Source organism: Lonchura striata, chromosome 1A (assembly GCF_050655825.1).
Source record: "Lonchura striata isolate lonStrDom1 chromosome 1A, ASM5065582v1, whole genome shotgun sequence".
In the NCBI taxonomy this organism is placed as follows: Eukaryota; Metazoa; Chordata; class Aves; order Passeriformes; family Estrildidae; genus Lonchura; species Lonchura striata.
The window spans coordinates 37,606,874-37,634,231 of NC_140741.1; the positions used below are offsets into that span (position 1 = coordinate 37,606,874).

The 27,358-nt window shown below is 37.2% G+C and overlaps 1 protein-coding gene and 1 long non-coding RNA gene across 13 annotated transcripts in view; both read right to left on the reverse strand.

Annotated features, from left to right (window-relative positions):
* Positions 1–27,358, reverse strand: part of ST7 (suppression of tumorigenicity 7) — a 133,443-nt gene that overhangs the window by 17,847 nt on the left and 88,238 nt on the right. For all 12 annotated transcript variants that reach the window (XM_085568320.1, XM_085568313.1, XM_085568311.1 and 9 more), the window contains 6 exons: positions 27,133–27,187; positions 26,431–26,546; positions 25,180–25,255; positions 23,276–23,430; positions 20,201–20,298; positions 8,232–8,346 (listed from right to left, as the gene is read on the reverse strand). In XM_085568320.1, coding sequence (XP_085424446.1) covers positions 8,232–8,346; positions 20,201–20,298; positions 23,276–23,430; positions 25,180–25,255; positions 26,431–26,546; positions 27,133–27,187 — 615 coding nt within the window. The remainder of the gene's footprint in view (positions 1–8,231; positions 8,347–20,200; positions 20,299–23,275; positions 23,431–25,179; positions 25,256–26,430; positions 26,547–27,132; positions 27,188–27,358) is intronic.
* LOC146763448 (uncharacterized) lies at positions 850–8,225 on the reverse strand. The gene is made up of 2 exons (XR_014951794.1): positions 3,702–8,225; positions 850–3,636 (listed from the first exon to the last, which is right to left on the reverse strand). It is a non-coding gene; the product is annotated as an uncharacterized LOC146763448 (long non-coding RNA).

Below are 27,358 nucleotides of genomic sequence, written 5' to 3' on the forward strand. Positions count from 1 at the left end.
GCAGAAATAAAAGGGTTTGATTGATACTTAAGAGTAAGCATGACATAGACAAAATTAGCATGTGAATTCAGAATACTTTCTAATCTTAGGACTTATGTTGCCACGTCACATGGATTCTTATATTTCCACCTGATATACAGGCTTTAAAATGAGTGTTAATTACCTCTAGAACTGCTATTTAAACAGCAACTGGTATCATTAGAGAACTAGTTCAAAGAGTAACATGATAGAGACATAATGAAAGAATTCATTATTCTATAGATAAATATATAGATAATTTGGAATACCTGGATTTTTCCATAGTCCACAAAACATCTAAGTAATACCTAAGGGCTATCTACTTCATTCTTCATGTTTTTACTAAGAAGCATCTGTCTAATATAAGTATGCGGCAGCTGTAAAAGTTAAGACAGCTATTCAAGTAATAACGGATTTGACTTGCAAGCAACCAACCAGTAGATTGAAGTTAAAGACCTAGAGTAAAATGAAGTGTTTTGCCTCTTAAGAAAATATTGGACCAAAACACACATTCACCAGAGACTCTCTAGCCATTTTATCCTCTTCCAGAGACACACAGGATCATAAACCTGACTTAACCCATTATTTAATATACTTAATTATACTTAGTTTATACATGTTTTCTACCAGCATATTGGCACAATGCATTCAAAAGGTAGAGAAAAATGCTGCTTAACAGACTTGAGTGATATATTTGTTCTCATTGTTACAGAGAATTGACTTCCACATTTTTTATCTCATGGTGTGATTCTTGGAGATGCCCTGTGCAGGGCTAAGAGTTGGACTCGATGATCCTTGTGCGTCCCTGTGAGAACCCCAAGCTTGGTCTGGGGTCTTGTGTGGTGGTAAAGTCTCTCCTCCAACCCGTGCTTCCAATGAAAGACTCTGCAGCCTCTTGCTGTTTGGTCTCAAGGCAGTTTATTGTGAGTTATCTAAAAGATTGTCTCTGCGGGCTGCGGCTGCTTGGTCAGCGGCCCAGGCAGAGGCACACACACACCCTGACATCCTCTCTGTCTGCTGTCTGCTTCTTCTCCCTCCCGCCCAGGGCTGCTGCTATCTTTTATATGATATATTATGTGTTATATGTTTACAGTTTTCCCCCAATACCTACTACCTATCTTACAAGGTGCTTTTCTAACTCTAAACCAATCTGTGAATGCCAACATCACCAAGAACATGGAGGCAAGGAAGAAGAAGGAGGAAGAACAGGATCAGCCCACTTTCCTCCATCTTAGAACTTCTGACCCCCATGTACAAAGTAAAAACCCTCCTGTACAGGTGCTAAAACCCCCCTATACAATACTAAAAAATTTTCCCCTCTACTTAGTAACTACTTTTACTATACTATCTAACCCATTGTGACTGCTTGTTCTACCTCCAAAGTTGGTAACTCATTCCACAGCTCAAACTCAAAATCACAGCTGTTTGCAGCTGTCTGCCAGGGTCTAAAATGCTCCTGACCAGGGCCTGGAACCTCTAAAAATGTCTGAGAGACATTTTGAGTTCAACAGGTCCCTTCCAACTCAGCTTAATCTGTGATTCTGTAACCTACCCAGTAGTCATGTATTGAGGCTGAAATAATCCAGCATTAAAAATTTAAAGGTTACAGCTACATGAAAAAAACCCCAAACCACAACAAACCAAACCCAGTAAAGGTTGGATTCTGCAAACCCTTCTGTAAACACTGATAACTTCCTATAGCAAACAGAAAATACAGCACAGCAAACACAAGGCACTGAGGTAAGTCCACCATAGAAGTGAGGAGCAGCTAAACTGACTGATGCTCTAAGAAACTATCTGTCCCTTGGTTTGTAATTATACTTGATTAGAAGGACGAAATTACCACGCTAACTTGGTTACTTCAGGATTAAACAGACACTTGTTATTCACTGAACTCATGTGCCTTGCAAGATAGGGCTCCAGAAGGGAGTTAAATAGGACAAGCAAGTCCTATTTCAGCAGTCACCATCCTTCACTTATTAATAACGAAGCAACTCGGCACAGTGTTATTCTGTGAGACAGAAAACATTGTCAGAATGATTGAAGCACTTTGAAAAGGCTATCTCTTAAATCCTATTATCATTTTATGCACTTGCACTTCAAATATGAGATGTACAGATCCTGTTGGAGACTTCCCTGTAATATATTGCAACTATAATTTCAGTGGAGTATGTAATTGTAGTGACTAAAGAATTAAAATCAACAGTATGCAGAGCAGTTTGGATGACAGATATGTTAATTACTCCACTAATAGACAGCTACAGACACAGGCATGAGACATCTTCAGTGACAGGAAGAGAAAGTATTTCTGAACACATACAATAACCCTCTTTTTATTGAGTTTTCCTTAACATTAGGAGTTAAAAAATATTTATAGTAAACAGAAATGCCTTTTAAATGTATTAAAACAAAACACACTATCACAAAACACTATCTTCTAGTAGACAGTAAGTGTTCCTGAGCTGGAAACATCTGTGCATATAGATTGCAAGATGATTCACAATGAACAGCTGGCATCTGCAAGGAAGAGAAATGTGGTGAGATGAGCTAAGGCTCAGATACACCATTTGAATCCTTTCTGCAGAAGAAATGAGATTTCTCAAAGAATGTTGTGCTCAAATCTGATCATGATCACCCACGGTCAAGAACAACAAAAGCAAACAGGATTGGACTGTTTTTATATCAAACCAAATGAAATAAAGATGGAGAGAAGATCCAACTGTTACCTATGCAGATCCACATGGAACACCAGGAGAGAAGGGTTGCTCAGGTAAAGCACAACATTGGCACAAGAATAAAGAGTTCAGAATTAAATTTAGGCTGCAGATTAAAAGAAAGTTTCTGTGAAAGGAACATTTGAGGGCAATTTCCAGGTAGAACAGCAGGGCAAAAAACCCAACTAATTCTAGGATGGAGCTTGCTCAGCTCATGGAAGGGGCAGTATCATACAGGGAATGCAACAGCAGGGGCCCTGATTCACCCAGGAGGCCTCTTCCAGTACTATGCTCCTAGAGAGCAAGCAGTACTTATTTGAGGATAATACTTATAGACCCCTAGCAATGGAAGAAATAGATACAAATGTTCATGTTTATCACAAAACCACAGAGTGGTTGGAATTGGACATGAGCTCTGGATATCATCTAGTCCAACTGAGACAGCCCTAAGAGGTCCATGCCCACTTGCTTTCAAAAGTGTTTTTCTTTTTGTTTATGACTAAAACACTTTAATTATAATTTTGGCTTCACCTCCAAAACTGCACCCTGATATTTTAGAGAGAGATATAAACAATTATATCTGGTAACAACTTGAATTTAGCAAGGGAAATGTGTCCAAACCAGTCCTAGGAGATATGTACTCTGTCAGAACCAAAGTGAAGTTTTAATAAATGACTCTGTCCAGCTCTCTGAGCCATCTGGCAAAATATCTTCACATACTCTGTTTCCCACCCTCTTATGATTACTTGTGGAGCTCCTACAATGTGCTGAAAGATGTGACTGCTATTCTGTTGTCAAATCCATCAGGACATTTTCACTTAATAGAAATGGATGTGTCAATCTAGAAAAGACTCTCCTTCTTTCTCATTGCTTGTATTGTTACACAGAATACAAAAATCTAGACCTACATTATAAGCATTTCCTTTCAATAAGCCCCAATATTGTTACACAGAATACAAAAATCTAGACCTACATTATAAGCATTTTCTTTCAATAAGCCCCAATATGGGGAGGGCTAGGAAAGTGAATTCTTACTATTCATTTGCTTCTTAAGCAGTTACTTGTGAGTCTGAACTGATGGAAAGATGCTATGGATATGCCGAGTATCCCATATATAATCTGAAATGGTCATGGGAAATATTGTTCTTATCAATAGCAACTCAAACAAAAAAATTACGAATCTGGATATGGAATGATGCAACTGCCTACTAAGTCAGTAGAAGGCTCTAAATATGCAGAGACAGGTGTGTTGCAATTGCTTTAGTCATTAATAAATGCAAACATGTAAGTCACTAATCACAAATTATTCTCTAGTTTGCACAGGTGGTAGGAAGAATTGCTTATAGATCGAAAGCATTCTAGTAAAGAAATATGTGCAGGCTGGATCAGTGATGACAGAAGAGACATGCAGTTATCTATAAAGACACAAACATTAAGAAAGAAAGTGAATTAAGCTGATACAAATGGTAAAAAATAAGAGTAATGTGATGGAAATCATTAAAGAAAAGTATGAGAGGAACATAAGGGGAAAAACACTATCAAAAATATCTAATATTCTATTAGAACACTGATCACATTTTCCCACAACATGTAGTAGAAAATGTGCTGGAGGGAGCACAACTATGAATATGGTGCTTGTGCTTATGAAAACCACTTCTGATTCTCTGTACTTTTGCCATTCTTTCTCAGTATGGGAAACACCCCAATCAAACATACATAGCCCCTATGTTACAATGGGAAAACCACAGGAAATCTTTATTTTGCAAAACCACAACTAAAACTAACACTATTCAGATATGGAAAGAGTTACAACTGCTGATTTTAAACATTTCATATGCCACTCTTGATGACAAGCATATTGATGACCAAGCGTCAGCCACTTTTAACTTAACAGAGTTCAATCCTAAATGCCTGTAGAGGGGAAGAAATAATTTCTGTTTAAGAAAATTCAAGAGAGCAAGACTAGTATAATTACTTTAGACTTATTGTGCTTTTGCATAAATAGAAAAAACAAAAAATGCCACAGAATCATATGGCAAAAAAAAGAAACCAGATGGTATGAACAGACACAAAGTGTTGCTCAAACCTAGCTGAAGTGACAAGTGATTTTGATATGGAGTGAAGAAATTATTTACCTTAAAAGAAACTGGAAAAGATGTGATAGGAACAAAGACAAACTATTCTTTCAATATTACTGTTACACAAACTGGAGGTCTTGATTTGTGTCTCTTGTAGAAGGTAGATTAGGTCTTGGTATAACCATAAATGAAAGGAAGTTTCTCTTATTATACCTCTTTCAAAGAAACAAAAGGGTTATAAAATACTGTGTATGAGGGAATGTCCACTTCCATGTTGCCACTTTCTACATATTTAACTCTGAAGAAAACTCTTCATTGCAATTAGAACACTTCAAAATGTCAAATATAAACTTGGCAAGTAATGAAACTATCTACAAAACCCCTGGAGACTACAGCTAATGTAACTGAAAGCTGCATGCAATTGCTCCATCAAACTGCAACTATCTACAAAAGGATTGTACATTAATAGAATTTACATGCAAAATCTGTACGGACATTAAGAAATTGGACAGAAGGGGGCAGAGAAAAGACAGTAGCACTGAACTGGCTACATTTTAGAAAAGTCACTTCTCTGTGTTTACTGTTAGGATTTCACTAAGTTATAAGTATTCCAAGAAAGAGAAGTCTCTGTTTCTAAAGTTGTCTTCAGTTGCAAGAGGTAGCTGGGGGTGTTTATTCTATTGCCATCTATTAGAACCAGGTCAGGCAGTTATCTGCTGTTAATGGCCACCTGTTAAAACCAGTGGGGCAGTTTTCTTTATCTCTTCCATAACTAATGCTCCCTCTGGAAAATACCTCCTTTTAATGGGCCACTGAGTGTCACAGCATGACTGATAAAATTACATCATTCCATTGTGAGATGCTCCGCCCAGGGGAAGGAGCCAAGCCCTTAATTTCAAAATTGTAATAATTTGGAGAGAAGGGGTTTACATTTTCCATTTCAAGGGATGTGCCTGCCTTCCTTAGCAGACACCTGTCTTTTCAAACCAAGACAGAAGTGTTTCTTCTAAGGCCTGCATTTTGATAGAAAGCTAATTTCAAGCTGGATTCTGCCTGAGCAAGCTATTACCAAACAGGAAAGTGTCAAAGCATAGAGCAGAACAAGATATTTTGTATTTAAACCTAATTTCCTTTCCATGTGTCCTTTGCTCTAAAATATTGTCTCTAGTAAACCCTGCATTTAGGACTCTGGCATGGAAACATGGTCTTCTTCTCTGCAATAGGAGGTATGTGAGAGAAGGTTCTGTATAAGGTGTTCATCCTGCAAACCAGGCGGCTTTTAGTCTCACTGGAAAACACTGTACTTTAAAAAAATGAAAGCAAGGACAGGTTTAGAGATGAACCATTGATTCACTAAAATTAAACACAGAGGCACCCATTCTTTCTAAACCTGACTTTAAATTGCCAGAAAAGTCTGAGTTTTCACACAGTGCCCAGGTTATCACATAATATGTATTAAAGCAACAGGCTACCCAGGGAAATTAATAAATCAGTTGCTCCAAACATCACTACAAGCAGACCAACTCCCCCAGCCATAACTATTTCTGTTGTAAATAACATGGATATGTCTTAAATCAGAGCCAAAAATATTTTCAGAATTCAACAGTATTTAGGTCATCCTCACTCTATTGACAGACACTGAACTCTGAAACCATAATGATGTAGCTCAGCAACAGTGCATGTTGTTTCACTAATGAGAACCTTTTTCCATGAATAATGAGTATGGACATCAGCTCTGTTGCCAGGTACATAATATAAACACAATTTAACACATGGCTTTTGGTAAAGCAGTGCATCTGCTTGCAGAGGCTGAGGTTTCACATGATGTGGTCCAACATTTCAGCCCAGGGTGGGAGCAGACTGCTCTAGGAAATAATTTGTTCATATGTTATCAAAATACAATAAATCAGGTTTGCTCTTAGTCAAAAAAAAAAAAAAAAAAAAAGCAGCGGAGTGGGACCAAAAGAAACTGCAGATAGGAAAGTATAAACGAGTTCAGTGTTTTATACTACAATAAATCTTACAACACATGAAGCTGATGAGTTCTAAAATGAGCTGAGATTCCCTGAGACAGGCCTTCTGAGACTCATGAACTGTAAGGGTTATAGTGGTTAAGCCTGTGTTTGCTGAGTCCTTTTGCAAACCTAGTGCATACACAGACCATACCAAAGTGTGAGCTGAAACCTCCTGTGCTCAAACAGCCAAACTAAGAGCTTTACCTTTTAAAGTCTCATTTGTTCTATCATACGCTTTTGAGAAAATGAAACACACTTTCAATTTCTATCACCTTCCATGACACAAAGTGCTACCATGGTATTGTACAAAGTCAGGGATCAGTGCTTTTTAGTATGCCAAAATAGAGCTCGCACTGGAGTTTAGTCTTGAGATTTGAGAATATAGGCTTAATACTCTGTTTTGTCACAGTTCTGCTATTTCCCAGGACTATTACCTCATAACTACATTGAAGACTAGAGGGTGCCAACATACTGTGTTTTCTGGGGAATAAAAACCAGCATGTCTACTTATTTGCATCTTAGCATGGCAAAATAAAGAACATAGGAATATCTCCCAGTGTCATAGGAATTACTGAAATACAAGAAGATATTAGAAAGACTCTGATGTTACCACTTTAGCTGCCAGTTTCTTCAATCAGGTTAAGTACAACCAAGATCTCTTTCAGAGTCATTACTGCTACTGAATGTCAGTATTCAAGGGCCTGGGTGACATTTTGATCTCTGCTTAGAATTATTTGACTCCAAAAAGAGTAGAAAACATTCCAGACTAGATTGGAAGGAGTGATTATCACTAATGTAGCTTGTAATGACCTGCTTATTTATGTTTTTTTAAAATAGCTTTCAAGTTTAAAGACCTAGAGCTCCAGCAGCTGTGATTTGAACATGAAAAGAGTCACAGTGCTGCATAAACCAATGTTTACTGAAAAACATAATAAGATAATACAAAACGTTCACCTAGTCTTCTGAGTTTTCCAAGGTTTCCCAATAAGAAATAAAGTCTGCTACTTAACAGACTGCTATGCAGTTAAATCAATGTTCTCTTCCATGCTACTAAGTCAACAATCACAGCTAAGTACATGGGGGAACTGATAATCTTTTTTCAGAAAAAGTTTGAATAGCATGCAATAAAAATTCTGCAGAACCTGAACAGTCATTCTTTAAGCATCAACAGAAAACAAAAAAAGGACAGGGGAGCTGCTAGTGAGTGCCATCAATGATTTCAGCACAGGTTGGCAGAAAAAAATGCACAGTATTTAATCTTTGAATAAAGAATTGTGTAAGGGCATGTACAAAGCTCATGCCTATCAATTTAGTTGCAGTGTTTCCTAAATATTAGGAGTTTGACCTAAATATATTCCTTCTGTGTGTATCACCTAGAGAAAATACAAATACATATTTGAACTTACCATCATACTTTGCTAAGACTGCCTGGACATCTGCATATGCTTGCAGTTCCAACAAAGCCTCTAGCAGGTTTTCGTGGATGTTGAACATGCTGAGCAGGGGAAACTCCTTCATCAACTACAATCAATAACATATGAAAGGGTTAGATTATTAAAATGGAGAAGGGTTTCTTGTTCAAAATGCATTGAAATAGACAACATCAAGTTAAAATTCCTCAGTTCCCCTTGCTCTTAGCTCTTTCCCAAAGCTCACTATTATCTCATAAATTTCTAAGCTCATAATGGATACATGGTCAGGTTCTTGTCAAGACATGCTTGTATAGGATGTAATTAGTCAAATCCAACAACCCAGCTATACTCTCTCCTTCTCCCAGCATAACTCTCCTTCAAAGTGAAAAGGAATTATTGTTCTGGGGAAGATTCTTTACCAGTGTACCGCCAGTGTATCAGTGGTACATAATCCAGAACCTCTCTGTTAAAACCATTAAATATATTGAAATACCACAATAATCAAATTAGAGATGTTACGTATCTACTTAAATAGAGAAGCTTACATATATGCAACCGTATTATCAAGTATGTGATACCAAGATTTGTAATTGTTAGTACTTAAGAACACAATTGCAACTGTGGCCGACATAAAAAAAAAAGAGAAAGAGAAGGAGGCAAAAGAAAAGAAAAAGACAGCAACAATAGGAAAGGTAAAACTTATGCAAATCAAACACCATAACTAAGGAATACATCTTGTATGACAAACTGGATGAAATATGGAGTTAAAATAATCTAATCTTTTCACATGTAAGTGCCTTTACTTTATGAACTAAGCCATTGGAAGATACCAGGAATTTGTTTCTAGACATCCTCAGTTTCAGTACCTGAGTAGATTCAAATGGCTAAACATGATACTCAATTGCATCTCTTTTTTTAAGTCACACCTATAAGAACCATACCTGTCTTTTACTGCAGAATCGATTAAACAGTACTTTTTATTGTCAGAGTGATTCTCTAAAGAACTGAAGTGTTGAAAGATCCTTGGTTCCTTGTGTCCCCTTTATGGTTGTTTAACTGCTTTCATGATGTAGATTCAGCACAAAAAGGTGCCTGACAGTAAAAAACTGGGGTAACTGATATTACCACTGCTTCTCAAGAACTTGCAGGGAAACACTAAAATTTACAATCTCTCTGATAGGGTTTATGAGAACAGAAGTACTGTAACATGTCAAGTAAAGAATATGATTCAAGGTCAGCCTTGCTCTATTTGGAAATAGTAAGCCAGATCTGAAAATTCTGACACTTACTAAACCTTTCAAGATGTAAACACCAAAACTGATGAGAACCAGCAAATCTTAATCTCACAAACAGATAAGATTAAAGTAGGAAGGACTGAAATGAGAGATGGATATTCACCAAGAACTTAAAAAAATGAGAAAAAGGCAATGCACTGGAGCTTCTTCACTCTGCTAAGAAAGACACATTAACAGGTAAACAGAAAAGCAAAGCACAGAAAATTTCTTTCTTGTGAAATGGTCTGGTATAAGCTAATGGGAGAACTATTCTGCCCTTAAGACTCTTAAATTTGTCTGTCTCGAATAGCATTGACTTTGCTGCAGTTTAAGGATTATTAGAAGATGAAAGATAAGAATAGCAGTGTTTTGTTTAACAAATTGTATAAATTTCTGGTGAGAATCAGGATCACTGAGAGAGCAGCTGAAAGAGGTCACTGAATTTTTTATGTTAATGGCATGGGGATGGCCATAAACTGCTGGTTTTATTGATAGGAGCTGAACCTGTGAAAAAGAGCACAAACAAAACTGCATAGGTTGAAAGCTTTTCTCCCCCATTAAAAAAAAAAAAAAGGACCACAGATCTTGAGATCTTGATGCTCATGCAGGTTAAGTGAAAGGGTTTGAAAATAAAATAACAAGTTTAAGTAATTGTTCATGAAGAGAAGTAAGTGCAGGTAAAAATTCACATAGTTGGTTTCATTAGTTAAAGATCCATCATTAAGTCTACTCCTCTTCATTCTTGTCCTTACTCATTATTAGATTTTTAAGAGAGGAAGCTACTATTTGGCAGGAAAGAGCATGACAGAATCTGGCTCTACATAAATGTGATTTAAAGTTCAAAATGAACATCCTGCAAAGAAACCTCTCTAAGGGATTAAGAAAGATTATCCCAACTCATTGAGAATGAATAAAGGCTGGCAAAGTAACATTCCCTCCATCAGTGAAGAGAAGGGAAGAGCTGCTAGTTATAAATGTACTCTGGCCAGTAAATGCTCTTACTCTGGTTCTCCGCCTCTCACTGACATCACTCACTGATTAATTTTTTTGCTATTTTAATTAGGTTCTGTCAGAGTGATAATGCCTTTCTCAGACAGCAGAGGAATAAAGGTCACTGTCTGAACTGCCAGGCCTCCAAACTGAAAAGTGTTAATAAAGGTTTCATCTGGGAAAGGTCAAGCATGAAGAAGTCCAACCCAGTAATACTGAACTCTGTTAATACTGAAGCCTCAAAAATAAAACACCTCTAAGTGACCATTCAGCTATTTGAACACTGACTGTGCATAAATGACAGCATGTTTGCTATTAAAAAAAAAAAAAAAAAGAAAAAGAAGACACGAACTCATTTTTCTGTCATATTTGGATGTACAGTTTCTAGTTCTCACTGCAAATAATTTCCAATCACAGTAAAAATTTATTTACTGAGAAACTTGCCAGAAAGTAAAGCCACTTTGATGGAAGAGTATTATGACAGGTCATCTTTCAGGTCTCATAGTGAAAACAAACACTGGGAAAGAAAAAACTGCCACACAGGTCTGGTGACTGGTCAGGGAAGGCCACATACTGGGTCATGCTGAGGAGCAGCGGGCTTGCTCTGCTCCATAGCAGATGGAGGGGGAGCTGGTTCATACTCCACAGAGAGATGTAAAGATGGGCACACACATTCCCAAACACAAGATGAAAAACACACCCTTGAGTTCCCCAGATCCATACATCAATGAGCTCTAATTGGTCTCCAGCTTCAGAGGCATGGACATCCCTTTGCACCCAAAGATTTATTTTCTGCAGAGTTACAGACCAGTATTTGCCAAATCATTTGGCTTATATATTTAAATTATTTTTGCTTCTTCACTGTAACCTGAGAAATAATTTTATTTGAGTGGCAGGCACTGCACTTGAAGACAAGATGAAGGATCTGCTATAATCTTTCTCCACACCTTCAGACCTCAAGAGACAGGCATCAAATTCAGCACTCAGGATGTCCTGAGCCACAGAGCCACTACAGCATTTCACATATGCACTACTTAGGACTAGGAATGCCATTGTAAAATTCAAGTTAGTTGCTTTCTTGGCTGGCATAAAAGAGAAGTGTTCCACTGAGCTAAACTAATTTTTACACATGTGAAAACAGACACCACATGGCTATAAATATATTACCTCCTTAAAACATGAGGATATTCAAACAGCTGTTGAACATGTCATGCCAAATCTATGTTTATAAGGATTTTACCTGGAACTTCTATTGGTCAAAATACTTTCTGGCAATCAAAGTTGGACCTGGAGCTGGGTTAGTACATATTCTGTTCCAATTGCTCTGTGTGTTTAGAGGAAAATAGGTACAGGTGTAAAAAGTGGAGCTGCTTTTCTTTGAAAGAGTCATTAGGTACACTGCAAATATACAGAAAAGGTAGCTTTTGCAGGTAATTCAGTTTAAATTTTTTAGATAAATCATATTTTGGCTATATAAGTTTGCAGAAAAATTCTGGAAGTCTGACACAATGTGAACATATCGGAACACTAGTCCCAGAGGCACCCTATTCCCAGACTCACTTCAATTCACATTACAGGGTGTAGGTTCAATGATTTTGTGATAGATATGAAAATATGATGATCGGAAAAAATGCTTTATGGCACAAAGAAATCCACATCTGATTTCTTGGATGAGGTACAAGTTTCATCTCCCAAAGGACATTTATTAAAGAAAATTTCCTGACAGTATTTCAATTATTGGCATTTTCATTTAGATCTAATTTTTAAAACATTTTCAAGAAATATAGCTTTAATGTCTGCATGCATTATTCTCCCTGTGACAACATTAACATCATGAATCAATTCACCAAGAAACATTACTTGTGTAGAAACCCACTATAACCTCCAGCTTATGCCTACAACTAGACCTCAGTTCTCAAGGGAATACAAAGGTGGACAAATGAATAATGTTATATACAACCTGCTGTTGACACATTTATTCTCCATTTCATTATGATTGTATGCATGGTCACAAATTTAAGGGGCAGGGCATGCAATTGCTGCTTGTATTCCTGTCTGCTCCACAAACAAACAGTAACATTAGTCAGATCAATGTATTCAACTGAATGCATTTATAAAAAGGAAATGTGAATTTATCTCAAAACAAAGAAACAAGAAGAAAACATGGGAAATTCAATGCAAACAGTGAAACTGTTAAAACCTTAATTAATAGTGCATATGTTTCTGCAGTGGGTATCTGAAATGGAAAACTCTGTCTCCTAAAAAAAAAATTACTGAGGCTGCCATCTTTCAGGTGCAGCTGTCCACCAAAACTGAAGGACCAAGCTGGATATATTGTTACTTGGGTATATCCAAGTATGGATAGCACTGGCATTTTCACAACTGCTTTGTATAAACTGCTTTCTGGTATATGACCTATAATCTGCTAATTGAATAAGGCAGGAAAGGTAAATCTCCAAGCCATCTCCGAGTAGAAAAACAGAAGTTTCCATTTCTCCGAGCTTCATTGTCTGCAGATATCTGAGCTCTGACTGAAGCTCACCCTGGGCTTGAGGCATTGGCAACATGTCACTCCATGTTGACTTCCTGATGTCTAATTAGATACACTAATTCTTGAGCTGTTCTCCTGGCCAGCTCACCTGGCAAGGACAGAAGAGCAGAAACACTGTCAGAAGACTGAAGTTAGCACACAAAAAGCCTCTCTCAACAACATCAGATGCTTAAAAACGAGTCTAACTCCTGGTCCTAAAAGACCAACTCATTCCACCATCATCTCTTTATGAATGGGATTCATGTGATAAAAACATGTCATACCTCTTTGAGTTGGAAAAGTATCTAAAATACACTGGACCTACCTGAATTAAAGTTCTCCTTAATCAGAGCAGAAGTAGGTTTCTGTCAATTCATTAACTCCTCTAAGTGCTGCATTGCTTTTGGTAAATGATCACTGTTTACTTTGGAAGCAGCTCACAGCTAGTCTTTTACAGCTATGAGAAGACAGCAGCTAAGAAACCAAATCCATCAGATCCTGTTGTTTTGAAGCTTGGAAATGATTAGAAGTATGTGGAATTCAGGAAATTTGATAACTTAGAGGGTCAGAAAAGACCCAGAGTTAGTTCACACTAACTCTGGAATGGCATGGGTTTATAATTTGCTAACATTCCATTTTAAACTTGAATTTAGACCTAGTGCTGCATAATATTCAAAATAATATTACTTCAATGTAGGATTAACAATGAGTAAATGAAGTGAAAAACAATCTTACTAAATATGCAAACTCTAAGGAAACATGTTAGAGCATACAGCCTTTTTGTTCTCTCTTAATTAGAAGATTAAAATGTTTGGAGTATGACAAATTTTTTAAGGAATACAATTATGAAAATGCTGTTATTTGGACTATGCTGTAAAAAATGTATTTCAGGAATAAAGGGGATTTTAAAGACAAATGTGGCATGAACCCAGAAGAGCACAAATTAATCCAGATTTTATACTTACTACTAAACAATCATGTTATATAAAACATGTAACAGTTCTAAATTATAATAATGTTTGTTACATCAAACATTAGTAACTTTATAATGCATGAAAATAATGTCATTACTCACATTTCTACTGAAAAAAAAATTCCTTTATTTTCATCACAGATTCAAAGAATGTTTTGGCTTAGAAAGGACCTTACAGATCATCTAGTTCCAACCCCCCTGCTGAGGGGGACACCTTCTATCAGAAACAACCTGCTCATCAAAATTCATATTAAATACATCTAATTCTCTCTGAAAGTAAAAGTGGCTACTAAGAGGTGGAAAAAGCAATGGACAGAAGCAGAATTAATCCCTGAAAGAACATCCCATAGTACTTTTTCAGAAACTTGTGTATTTTTAGAAGTGGATTTTTAAGTGAAATTACAGTGAGAAAATTATCTAGGAGCTCAAAAATAAGCTAGGAGATTCATGAGAGATGGAAGACCATAATGAAAGTCTCTGAATATGGGGTGATGCAAGATGTGGACAAAAAGGAGTCCAGTTACCAGGGCTCCCAGCAAGACTATGTGATTGTATTCTATCTTAATAGAACAACAATGCTGGAAATCTGTAATTTATATGAGAAACATTATTGTCAGTTTACATAGCACTCACCAAATATCTAGCTTTTGAGAGTTCTGGACAGAATCACAGAATCATGACTACAAGTGAGGGGTCTGAGTCATATGAAGATAAAGGAAGGGATAAACATCATTAGGGGAATCACAGAAGTCTCCATTTTAAGAGCCCATTGAAATGAGTGCTATTCCAACTTGCTCTACCCACTTAGCACACCATGTGAATGTGTGACCAAACAAACTGTATTTGAATATAGAGACATAAAATCAGCATTTATCATGTGCCATTATTGCAGTGCTTGTGCATCAGAAAAAGAATTAGCTGAAGATAGCACTCTGTGGCGGACATTGGCATATGTCACCATTCACAAAAGTAGCAAAATATATGTAAAAGTATAGTAGTAGTAAAGAATAGTAAAATCTATGAGATAACACTTGGTCTCATTGAACTAAGTACCTTCCCATCAAATTTTAACAAACGGTACTCGAACCAACTGCTACGTATGTTAATAAAACTAGAATCCCACTCATGGCAGAGCCTAACCTGACCTGTGTAACACAAGCCAAAGTGTCTGACTCACTAATCCTTGCCTCAAGCACAGAAGCATTTGGGAGAGACAGCAGCTGTCAATTCAAGTAGCTGCAGAAATTGTGTTACGTTGTGAGGGATCATAACATCTTTATTAGAAATAAGTACTCTGTTTCACACAACTTAATAATTTGAGGTGCAGAACACTATTCTGGCTACATATTTGTCTTACTCAAGAAGTAATCAGCAATGTACACAAGAACACAGAATTCGACAGAATATTGAATGGAAATCCTTATTAAAAGCTCAGCAAAAGAAGTTGCCAAGAAAATATCCTAGATTTGCAGAACTATCATGCCAGCAAAAATCACTAATACAACTGATCAGAAGAAGATAAAAACCCAACTTACCCATATTATTAAAATTTATTTAGTGTGGTTAAGTACCCTTTCAAACCCTTCAAGTGACATAACCTCTTAAACTATTTCAGATGCTTAGGGCAGCCCAGCTGTTTACAGAGCTTTTCATGCAGCCAATAGATAAGCATGCAGCAATCTTGACAATACAAGCTACTTAGGTGCCCTCTTTTTTATGCTGTTTAGGTGGCATAAAATACACATTTAGTGACTGCAGGTGAGCACCAAGATGAACACAGAAACGCATTCAACTGAAATATCCTCACCAAGGAACTCAGAGCTAAATATGTAGAAGCATACTTCTAGGTCCCTTATTGTGATCTAAAGAGTAATTTTTCAGCAGATGTGATTGGAACTAGAAGTAAAATACACTTTTCTGACCCTGAAAAACTGTTTTTCCTTCTATCCTTCTCCAGACTTAAGGAAGACCTGGAGACCCTCTTCTCTCCCTAAACCTCACTCAATTCTGAACAAAGTTGTTGAGCATAGAGCAAGCTGCAATTCCACTGTGTCTCAAGTATGTACTTAATAAGAATACAAAGCCATCTTTGAGGGAGTGGATGCCCATGGAGCAGGAGATAAATACACTCTAGAATGAGTTTCTTTCATCTTCTCTGTGAAGGAGGAAGCAATAAGATCTTCTCTCTGAAGAAGGAAACAATTAAGAACTTCCACTTGCTTTGTCCACTAGCACACCTTTTGCCTGCACCCTTCTTTTTCATAAACATACATCTCCCTTCTATCCAAATCTATCTTCCCTTCTGTCCAAATGTTCCCCAGGACAATCCCAGAAGCTCCAATTAATTTGACAATTCATTTTCTTGCACGGTACATTTTTATCTGGATACTCCAGTGACCCAGTTAAGAAAAATGACTGCGTTGGCCTACTCCTGAATTCAGAGGTGCAGTCACTGATTCAGTCACCCACAAAGCAGAGAGGGAAGTGCCTTTGCATACCCTCCACATACTCGCCGTTTTTAATCAGTGAAAAACACAAGATGTAAACCTAGCACATTCCTGTTTTCTTCCATTGTAATGGTGAGGGAATCTGAAAAGAGCAGATGGAAAGAAGCAGGCACAAAAAGCTACCTTTGCTCATCACCACTACTGGCTCGCGATATTGTCCACAAGGAAGACTCAACATGAAGGGATACTAAAGATTACTCACAGCCACCATTGTGGCCTTTCGCCTCTGCACATATTAAATTCTCCAACATCATTTAGAAAAAACTACTTAAAATCCTCCTAACATAATCAGCACAACAAATAAAACAACAAGCACTGTAGACTTTCTCCTCGGGGATAGTAAAAGCAATCTAACTCCCTCACAGACCATATCATGCTCTGTATAAACAATAATAAAACTAGCATAATTCTGTTAGCTGCATTGGAGTTATTCCAACAATACACTAATCAAAATGAGATCACAAGTTAACTCAATATATACAAATAGTGACAGCTGCTGGTTTCTATAGCAAAATATAGTAAATAATTATGATCAGAAATATAAGCAAAAGCAACACCTATGTATAATTCCATTACATGCTTTCATGGAAACTACAGGTTTGTAATTCTCATAACTCAACTCAACTGAATGAATTACATCCAAGCAGCAAAGCCAACAAAAAAATACTGTCTCAAAATCAATCATAGAAGCAACAGAAATTCCTACCCAGTTTTTAAAAATTAAAGCATCCTTGATTTTAAAGTTTTTAAACAGTTTTAAAAACCAGTTTTAAAAAAAGCCCCTGGTTTAAAATATCTTCAATATAATTAAGAATCATATTAATACTAATATTAAGAAATATGATTTTCCTATCAGCAGTGCATATAAACTCTTATTTAAGTCACCAACAGCTCATTTTCCTTCCATTAAGGTGCTTTAAGTAGGATCTCAGTCTTTTCTTACAGAAAATTCAAGCAAGACTATCTAATCCATCAGCAATGTCCTCAAGATGGCCTCATATATGCAATAAATTAAACACTCTCAAATATTTTATTTTTTCGAAGTGTCAAAGACTCACTACATCCCAATCATATTTCCCAGATGGTGTCATGAACCTCTTAACACTTCATTTCCATCATGTTCCATGTTTTGAGAAACCTGTTTTCAATCTTTCAAACACAAACAGGGCCTCCACCCTCTGTTCCCTGATGTTAGATTCAGCAGTCCCCAGCCAACAAATTCTTTGTGTTCTTTTAAGGATGAATAAATTCACCTCCTTCCTCATCAATCACGAAGAAACCTTCAATGACAGATTCATGTTCTTCAAACTCTCTGTAATTGTACTATTTATGCCTTCTATGAAGAAATGGAGGATATGCATTCATCAGAAAGAAGTAGCTCCAAGTCAGGCAAGGAGAAGCATCTGCAAAGCTGACTTGACCCTAATCATGCTCCCAGTGTACTGGAGCTGTGACCTAGAGTTACTGCTGCTTTAAGATTTCATCTAGAGACTTGCTAATTCTCAGCTCTGCTTGCTTAAAATTAAGAGCTGTAAAGGCATCTAATTCAGTTCTGAGAATCTGGCTCAGTGTCTCTATGTAGAAAAACACAAAATGCATTGATCTGAGTTGAAACTCTCTAAAATGAAATTCCATCTTTATACCTCCTTTGTCTTGCATCCAGTCCTTTCATTTTAACAAAACATTCCTGTTGAACAGTGTTTTTGTTCTTCATGACTTTGTCTCCCTGTTTTTGCTGCCTCGAGATCCACACTGTACTTAATTTCAATGATTTTATGTTCTGCTTATAAATTTCAGACAATTTTATCTCTAGTGAAAAAATAAGTCATTCACTAATCAAAGCTCTGTTTCTCACTTCGCATAAGAAATCTAGGACTAGACAGACCACCCAAGTCTCCAAACCAAGTGTTCAGCATGCACAACTATCCATACATATTGACATCAGCAGAAGAATGCTTCACAGAATATCCATTCCCCATAGCCCTATCTAAAAATCACAAAACATATTTAGCAGCCCATAGTAAGCTCCAGAATTTGCCATAATTATGATGTGTGATATTTGAATGGGAAATTCAAAATTTTATCTTTCTTGTGTATTAATGCCAGAACTTAGAATTCCAATGTCTATCCCAAAAACATTTCAGTATTTGTCCCACAGTGCTTGTGTAACAAAATTCATGAAGAATCAGTGGAGCTGGCTGGACTGAAAACCATGTTTTTGAAATCAACATTCTCCCAGCTGACCAGAAGTCTGCTAAACCAGGTCCTTCTTCCTCATCCCTCTTTCTCACACTCCTGGCTGTACAATGGCAGTTTTTATGACCAGCTCTTTTTCAACACCTCTGTCTGGGATTCTAGTGATTCTGGAGATTGAAAGCTGTGAGCCTGAAGAGCCCCAGCAAGAGTCAGAAAACAAAGTGACTCACCACTTGCCATCTGTAGATATTTAAGATGATAACCTGCATTATTATGGTGAACTCTGCTCAGTATTTTCAAAAAATGCTAGAGTGGCCCAGTTCCAGAAGATGTTGAGTTCTGGACTCCAAGATGGCAAGCACATTTGCCCTACTGCCCTGATGTAATGCCTCAGCTCCACAGAAAGTCACTTTCCTTTTTACATTAAAATTCCTAGTGACATGTAACAAGAATTTCCCTTTTCACTAGGCAGGTTCCTGGACCATTCATCTAAGCTGCCAAAAGCACACTTTACAGGTGCTTCATTCCAGTCTGGGATTTAATTTTGTGCATTTAAAATTTAACACCTGCATCCCAATCTACAGAACTATGTATCTTGCTGGATTTATCTCTTCCATTTTTTGGTGGGAGCTGGAATATGAAGTGTAAGAAACAAAGGAAACTGGGAGGTAGTTTTACCATCATTTGCTCAGAGTTATAGGGCTCCATTCCTCCTTCTGTCACAGACTTGCTACCTCAGGTGATATCAAAGTCATCTCCTCAAATAACTGTATTCCTAATCTGCATCCTGGGAATATCACTGAAAGAAATGCTGGGCATTCACTGCTACATTTAAACTCGAGCATTTTACATAGTTGAAACATGTACATTGCCTAATGCGAACAGCTGCCCCTTCTGCCATCTCCAAAATAGCTACTGTTCAGTGTTTCCAGTCTGTAGCCTTGTAGCTTACTGACTTATAATTACCACTGTTAGCCCCTGCCTACAGAGACAGAATACAGTCAGCCCCCATCTCAAACGGGGTTCAGTTAATTACACATTCATTACATGGGGTTTGACTTTTCAGGGTTTTGCATTAATAAATAACACCCTCAGAGCTGAACAGTGTGACACAAACAATGCACAGAATCAAACTGCAGCTTTGAAGGAGAAAACAGAATATTTAAGACCCACTTATGAAGTTAGCAGCATTCACCACATAGCTCAGAAAAAAGATATTACTAACTTCATGATCAAATAATTAAAGACTGCACTTTACTGCACATGTACCAGTATGGGAAATTCAGTCTGCATGAGTAACCATCCATCTGGTATTTGATGTTGCTTTCATATAAATAAAGGATCACTTAACTTAGTTTTTATGTACATTACACATACAAAAGAAAAATCAACAGTGCTGACTGAAGCAGGAATGGCTGCTAACTTGTAAGAAAATGTGTAATTTCTATACTACAATTATGTAACTATCACATGCAAAAGAAATCCAAACTCACATCTCTCATCATTTTCACTGCTTCCCTGGTCCTTCCCAGTTTTCTTGCACACATTGCCAGCCTTCTTTTAATATAGACTAACACATTGGTGTCCCTTCCTGTGTAAGAGGAAAAAGAAACAGCATTAAGATAAAACAAAGGTTCATTTAGTATTCCAACACAAAAGGAAACACAGTTTTTTTTCCCAGTATTTTCTTATTCACTACCATCAGTGGTTTCACAAGGATTTTAATAAAACGCTACCAAAATCTGAAGGGTTAGATGTGGCATAATAGAACTGAAATCAGTAGAAATAATCAAGACATACAGTGGTATAAATAAGTACTGTTGGGTTGGCCTTGCACTGGTGAAATATAAGCAGATCTGAAGGTACAGTTATGTACATGTTTGTCAACAAGAAGTGTTAAAGCAAATCCTCATCCTCCTAGCAATCTTTTTCTTAATGATTAGACAAAAAGTATACTCTGAACTTTTGGTTTACAGCCTTAATTCATTACCCAATTACCACCTTCAAATTCCTCACACCACTAATTATGGATGGCAAATTAACGTATTACTTTAGATATGATAGTCCTGTGTGCCAGAAGATTCCCTAACAGTGAAGATGACAGAAACTAAACAGCAGTTATAATTATTCTCTTGGAGAATTCTTACTCCTTTCACTTCTCATTCACTTTGAATGTGAACTCTTAAAATGCTTCTGGACCAACAGAAAATGACTGGACAGATAATAATCTATAAAATTACTGAATCATGAAAATGTAATACACCTGCTACAAATTATCTTTGTGTATAGCATGTGCTCTGTTAAGATTTTAGCCTATTCCTAACATTTTCAACCCTTTCATAATAAGAACAAGATGTGTGCTGAAAATATTCCAAATACCTACAAATCGTATTAAAGCAGTGATTAAAATTTTAAAATAGATTAAGCAGCATGTCGAAAGAACTTACTTTAGAGGAAAAAATAAATAAGGTGAGAAAAATTTCTTTAGCAGTATTCTGTATTTCCTAATGCCTTATCTCTTTATTGATTCCTATATATTTAATACACAATTTATTACTTACATCTGTTTCAACATGTTTATGTAATGTACTATGAGGTATACATTTCAGGTTAAGCATTTTCTCAGGATTTTGAACAGGAATGGTCAAAAGGCATCTACTTACTATGAAATTGAGATAATTTTTCAGACCAAAATTCTCTGAGGTTACTAATGACTGGGGATGCCTAATATGAAGAACCATAAAAATAAAATTGCCCTTGCTTTATATAAACTATCACCTTTTGCAAGAGGGCAAGCTGGGTACTCAAAGTCATAATTTACTTCTTATGGTTTAACAAAATATTTTATGAAGGAGGTGGAACACATGAATAAACAAAAACGTAGAATATGTTGTTGTTCAAGAGATTATAGTGTATTTCACCTTTAAAAGATTAAATGCCCACTTCTTCATCCCAGAATTAACTCTGAAGACCAGAAATGGAATGCAGGACTTCTCAGAACCATAGAATTGCAACACATGTCCCTCCTCTCCACCTTTGTAAACCATGCAGAAGTGCAGCATATAATCAAAAGAATTCTGTATGAAGCCCCAGTGTCCAAGGCAGCATCTGAGGCTGGAGATTCTCTAATTTCTGTGGGTGCACACTGACATTTTCAAGGGGAGACCGAGTTGTACAGAACAGTGGGATGATCAAGCCCCTCCTGAAGACACGGTCAGAGCTGGCAGTCACTTCTCAGCCTCCCTGCTCCGTGACAATGCACTCAGTCTTGTGATTCAGTGGTTACTTCCTCTGCTGCAGTACTTAAGGTTCAGGCTGTCAAATCTGATGATGACAGTAGCCAGCTAGCATACACAAGTTACAGAAATACCATACATGTATCTGCCTGCACAAACCTTCCCAGGTTACCTTGGACAAAAACATTACGACAGTGCTTACTAACCATTTATTGTGTACTTTTCATAGAATGTTGCACTCAGGATGGATTGAGTGCACAGACTCAGGTTTCACAGACAACCATAAGCCTGCTAGAGCCCAAAACTTGCTTCAAGGGCTCAGCTGCTCTCTATTTTTACTTTCACCAATAATGGACAAATCATCCTAAATACGATTTTACAACCAACAAATATTTAAAATATTACCTCCAAGATTTATGAAACCTTGGGTTTTCAGGTAGAGACTTGCATACACTTTTGAAACCAGGATCACAGAAGATTTTACTATGTACATTATGGAGGATAGCCAGAGGCTGTGAAATCAGGTCCTGAGAAACCTGAAGATGCCCAAAAGTATGCTGGTGCTTGTATTTATACAATCAACTTGTGTTATTTTGCCTAAGGTATACATTGCAGTCTAGAAATAACCTTGACTGTTTGCTTTATTATCTTTTTGGTCATTTACTGTCAGTGAATCTATTTTCTTAGATTTAAGGAATATTTAATAAATAGCACAGCAGATAAACCTGCTTATTAAAAAATTTTTAAAAAGCAACAAAAATCTAGACTTTCAACTAAAGCACTTTATTATTCCAGTTTTAAAATTGTATGTTTTTGTGACCTTTCTTAATAAATGCAACTAACTTCAAATGTCCCACTGGCTAATAGGTCTCATTAACTTTTACACAGAACAACACAGTGTAAGCATTTACCCCCAGAGCTGATGGAAAAAAGCAGGCAAAGCATCACTTCTCTTCCGTTTCCACCATTCTACAGTGCCTTTTCACAACAGGAGCCTGGGTTTGCTAAAATGGCTAAAGGCAACTTCCTTAAAGGGTGTTCAGCTTTTTCAGAATGTCATATCTCTTTGTCTCTGATACCTTTTCTTTTCTGTTAAGTACATACTTAAGCATTTTATGCCATGACAAAATAAAGGCACATCTGTAATCTGAGCACTGACAGCTCAGAAAACCGAATCAAGCAAAAACACTGAAACAGAATAGTCTGGCTCTAGGACCACATTCCAGACAATGTCAAACACTGAGCACACAGTCCTTAGGGGGAAAACAAAAAAACCCAAAACCCCAAATCCAAAGAACTCTTTGGAAATTCTCTCCCTCCCAAAAAACTTACTGTGTTGGGCTTCATATTGGGCACCATGGTGCTGTAGCTGCTGACTGCGCCTGTAACAGCCCTCTCCAGCTTTCAGAGCCTGCTTGAACAGCTTCTCTGCTTCTACAATTGTTGTTGCTTCCTCTTCGGCTAAGAGAATATAAGCAGTAGCACACCTGCCAAAATATCAGAGGAAAAGCCATGAGAAAGGTACATGAAGTAGAAACTGTATGAAGACATGCAGACTGGAAAGGATGTACTACATACAGAGGCAAGGAAATTTTGTCTATGTACCTTTCTGATGAACTATTCTGATGAATAAATATTCTGTCAACACCGCGACTCTCATTTTTAGGTATCACTGAGCCCTTGAGTACACCTACTGACAACTGTACCAGAAAGTAAACCGTCTCACTAACCTACATCCCTAAAACTCCTTCTTAAAATCAAAATTAGTTTTATGTACTATTGTTTTAATATAAACTGTATCCCTTACAGTAATGATATGAAAAGAATCAACAGAACTGTAACACTTACCATATAAAAAGAACATATAAATGTAGTTGTAAAGATAAAGCAACAACAGCAACAAAGAAAACCCAACACAGACCAAGCAAAAACCAAAACAGCAACATGCCCTTGCAGCAGAGCTGCACTAGAAGTGTTTCCACAGGTTGAGGGAGGTTATCCTTACCCTCTAGTCAGCCCTCATGAGGCCACATGTGGGTGTGCTGTGTCCAGTTCTGGGAACCCCAGTACAAGGGGGACATGGACGTACTGCAGAGAGTCCAGTGAAGGGCCATGAGAGTGATTAGGGACTGGGGCATCTCACATGTGGGAGAAGGCTCAGTCTGGAGAAGAAAAGGCTTTGGGGGGAATTTGTCAGTTTGTAAATACCTGCAGTGAGGGGGCAAAGAGCAAAGTGTGAGGTCCCTTTTAGTGGTTCCCAGTGAGAGGACCAGAGGCAATGGGCACAAAATGAGGTTCCCCCTGAACCTCAGAAACACTTTTTTTACTGTAAAGGTGATTGAGCACTGGTACAAGCAGTCCAAGGAAATTGTCAAGTCTCTCTCCCTGGAGACATTCAAAAGCCTGCTGGACATGTTTCTGTGCACTGCATTTTAGGTGGCCCTGTTTGAAGGGAGAGGTTGCATACTGACCTCCAGAAATCCCTGCTAACCTCAACATTCCATAATTCTGTGAAATGTGAGTAGGACAGGCTTATAGCTCGCTTTTCCTTTTTATGCTGCATGTTAAATCATTAGACAAGAAGAAAAAATTATTTCTCTTCTTCTGATGAAACACATAAAGGACTATCTGTAAACCACAAGTTTATGGAATTCTAGAAAGTAGCAATCTCAGTTCAGCAACTGAAAGGACTCCTCTTATCCATGTTAGCAACATTTATACAGTTTGCCATATCAGTAAATCATCACAGCACTGAGTTTATTGTGGGGTCTCAAAATACTACACTTCTCATTGAAAAAATAAGTAACAGACTCCAGGACCAAAAGTCACAGCAAATTACATCATGTTCTCTCATACTGTGAAATGAGTATTTCGGAATGTGTTTATGAGTCTCTTGTTCCTTGCTTCTGTTCTTGACGACTGAGAAATCCAAAAGGGAACTCTCCACCCTGTACATGCGTATTTCATATGCTCATCAGGAGGTAACTTGATTAACATTTTTCTATGCTATTTCAAAGCCTACTGACAACAATGGGAAGACTCCCATTGTCATCACTACCCTAAGGATCTTCTGTGTAGCTAGCACGACATGCAGCTATTTTCCTTCTGTTGTAGGCCTTCCTTTTACGTGCCTGTAATCCTGGTTAAAAATTACTACAGCAAACCCTCGGCCTTAAAATATCATTAGATAGATTTTTAAAAGACAGGAAATAAATGCTAATGTTTTTGTCACTCACTCATTCAATTCCAAAGCTTCATGTGCTGCAGAAATTCGGGCTTGAGGGTTTCTCTCTCTCCAGGCTTTTTGCATTACTATTCAATAAACAAAGGAGAAGAAAGAAATATCAGTTATTAAAGGATTAACAAGGAGAATCTACTGCACTATAACAAAAAAAATTATTGATCTCAGCCTAACTCATGACAGAGGATTTCATATAGCTCAGTCATCATTCAAAAAGACACATAACAAACAGGAGCTTTTGTCCCAAATACTCAGTGTCTTTTCTTCTTTCATTTAATTAAACTTTTTTTCTGAGAGAAAGTCTGGCTGAGAAATCAGGCTGTCTGGGCTGCCAAGTATAGAGGTGACAAGCAGCTACTTCCTCTTGGTGCAGCTGTAGAATCTATTCCACATGGGGAACAAAATAGTAAGGGGATAGTTGGGGTTATTATTCTAGTTCCTCATCGAGCTGTTGCTTTGTGTGAATAAAGCTAAACAGAAACAACTTCCAGGCTAATATTACTTCATAACTACACCACTGAGTTCAGAAAATAGGATTCATGTTAATCATGTGTCAAAAAAACCACAATATGCTCTCCTATGTAATTATGACTTCAGAATGGAGCACCCAACTGTTAGTATCTCTTCCTTCCCAAGAGACAAAGATTTATCTCTTCAGAGGCAAATAGGCAAATTCTAATAACGGAAATAACTGTTGTATATTTTTAGTAGAATAAAAGTCTATATAGGGACTTCACAGTACAGGCTTAGCACAACTAAACCTGCTTATAGAAACGTACAGTTGTGCTGTAAATGTGCTATTCCCATTTTTTACAAACCTAACTACATCAGGGAATGAAACACAGGTCTCAAATTTTACAATAGCTCTGTCTCTTTTGTCCGTGTAGACTAAATGGAACCTGGATAATGTAATTCAGCCTACTACATTGCAACTAGAAGCAAACTAAGTTATGTATGTTTGAAGCCACTGCAAGAAAGAGGAAGAAAGGAACAAGCCTTTGCACTTTTAAATGGTACTTGAATGACTCCAGCAACACAGCTAAACAACACAGCAACATCAATTAGATTGTTTACCTATACAGACACTTGTTCAGATCTAGAATTCTACAAATTCAACAGCTTCTCAGTATGATCAAACTTTTGCCTTATCTACATGAAAGAACTGATGTCCCACTGCATTTTCCTTGGACCAGTTTAAATCAGCCATTAATCTATTATTAATCCCATTGTCCACAAGGTCTCTTACTAGCATCTGCAGGCCGCAAATGATCTGTGTCACATGTAAAGAATGTCTGATGGTCCTGTGCTGAAAGATTCATATCGTAGTAAGTCAAAGGTTCTCTTCCTGTTACCCATGTATACCTGCAAACATGCCAACAAGGAGACATTTTGGTTAGAGAAGTCACACATGGGAAAACTAATCCGGAAAAGAATCCCAGATCTTTGAGATAGGCACAGCCAAATAAGTTAATCTGGCCAATCTTCTAATCAATATACATTGCATTTCACCATTTCATGTGATGAAGCAATGGTAGCTGAGCCTAAGCTAATGAAAATTTACACACTGGAACTTGTTAACACATATATTCAAACATTAGGCCTAAATGAAACCTATATGGAATTCATTAGGTATTTTGCTATAATGGATTTGAACAGAAATGCTGCATTAGCACCAGGTACAACATACTTAGGTTCCAGCATATTTTTTTATAAGGTTGCCAAAAATTGGAGAAATAGCAAATATTAGAGAAATAAGAATTTGCATCAGCATGATTTTAAATTCCTTTCAATTCAGGAACATTTTATGAATTACAGAAAAACCTGACTTGAGTGCATTTATCCACAGTTGGTTTTGTTTTTTCATCTCTTAGGCTAGATTAATGGAAAAGTACAATTAAGCTCCTTAAGCTAGTACTATGCCTGAAAAGTGTAATTTTGTAGCACCTACCGATTATATTCAGCTCCTCTGAACAGATTTAAAGGATTTCGCCAGACTTTGCATTCTGTAAGAAGCAGACACACATATAATGAATCTCTCCCAAATTACACTGGTACTTGAGGTTTACAAAAAAACATCAGTTACCATACAATGAGCCTTATCAAATGACTTATTTTTCATAGGTGCAAATGCAAAAACCCATCAAGAGTACCAAGATGAAGGTAATCAGGCTGTT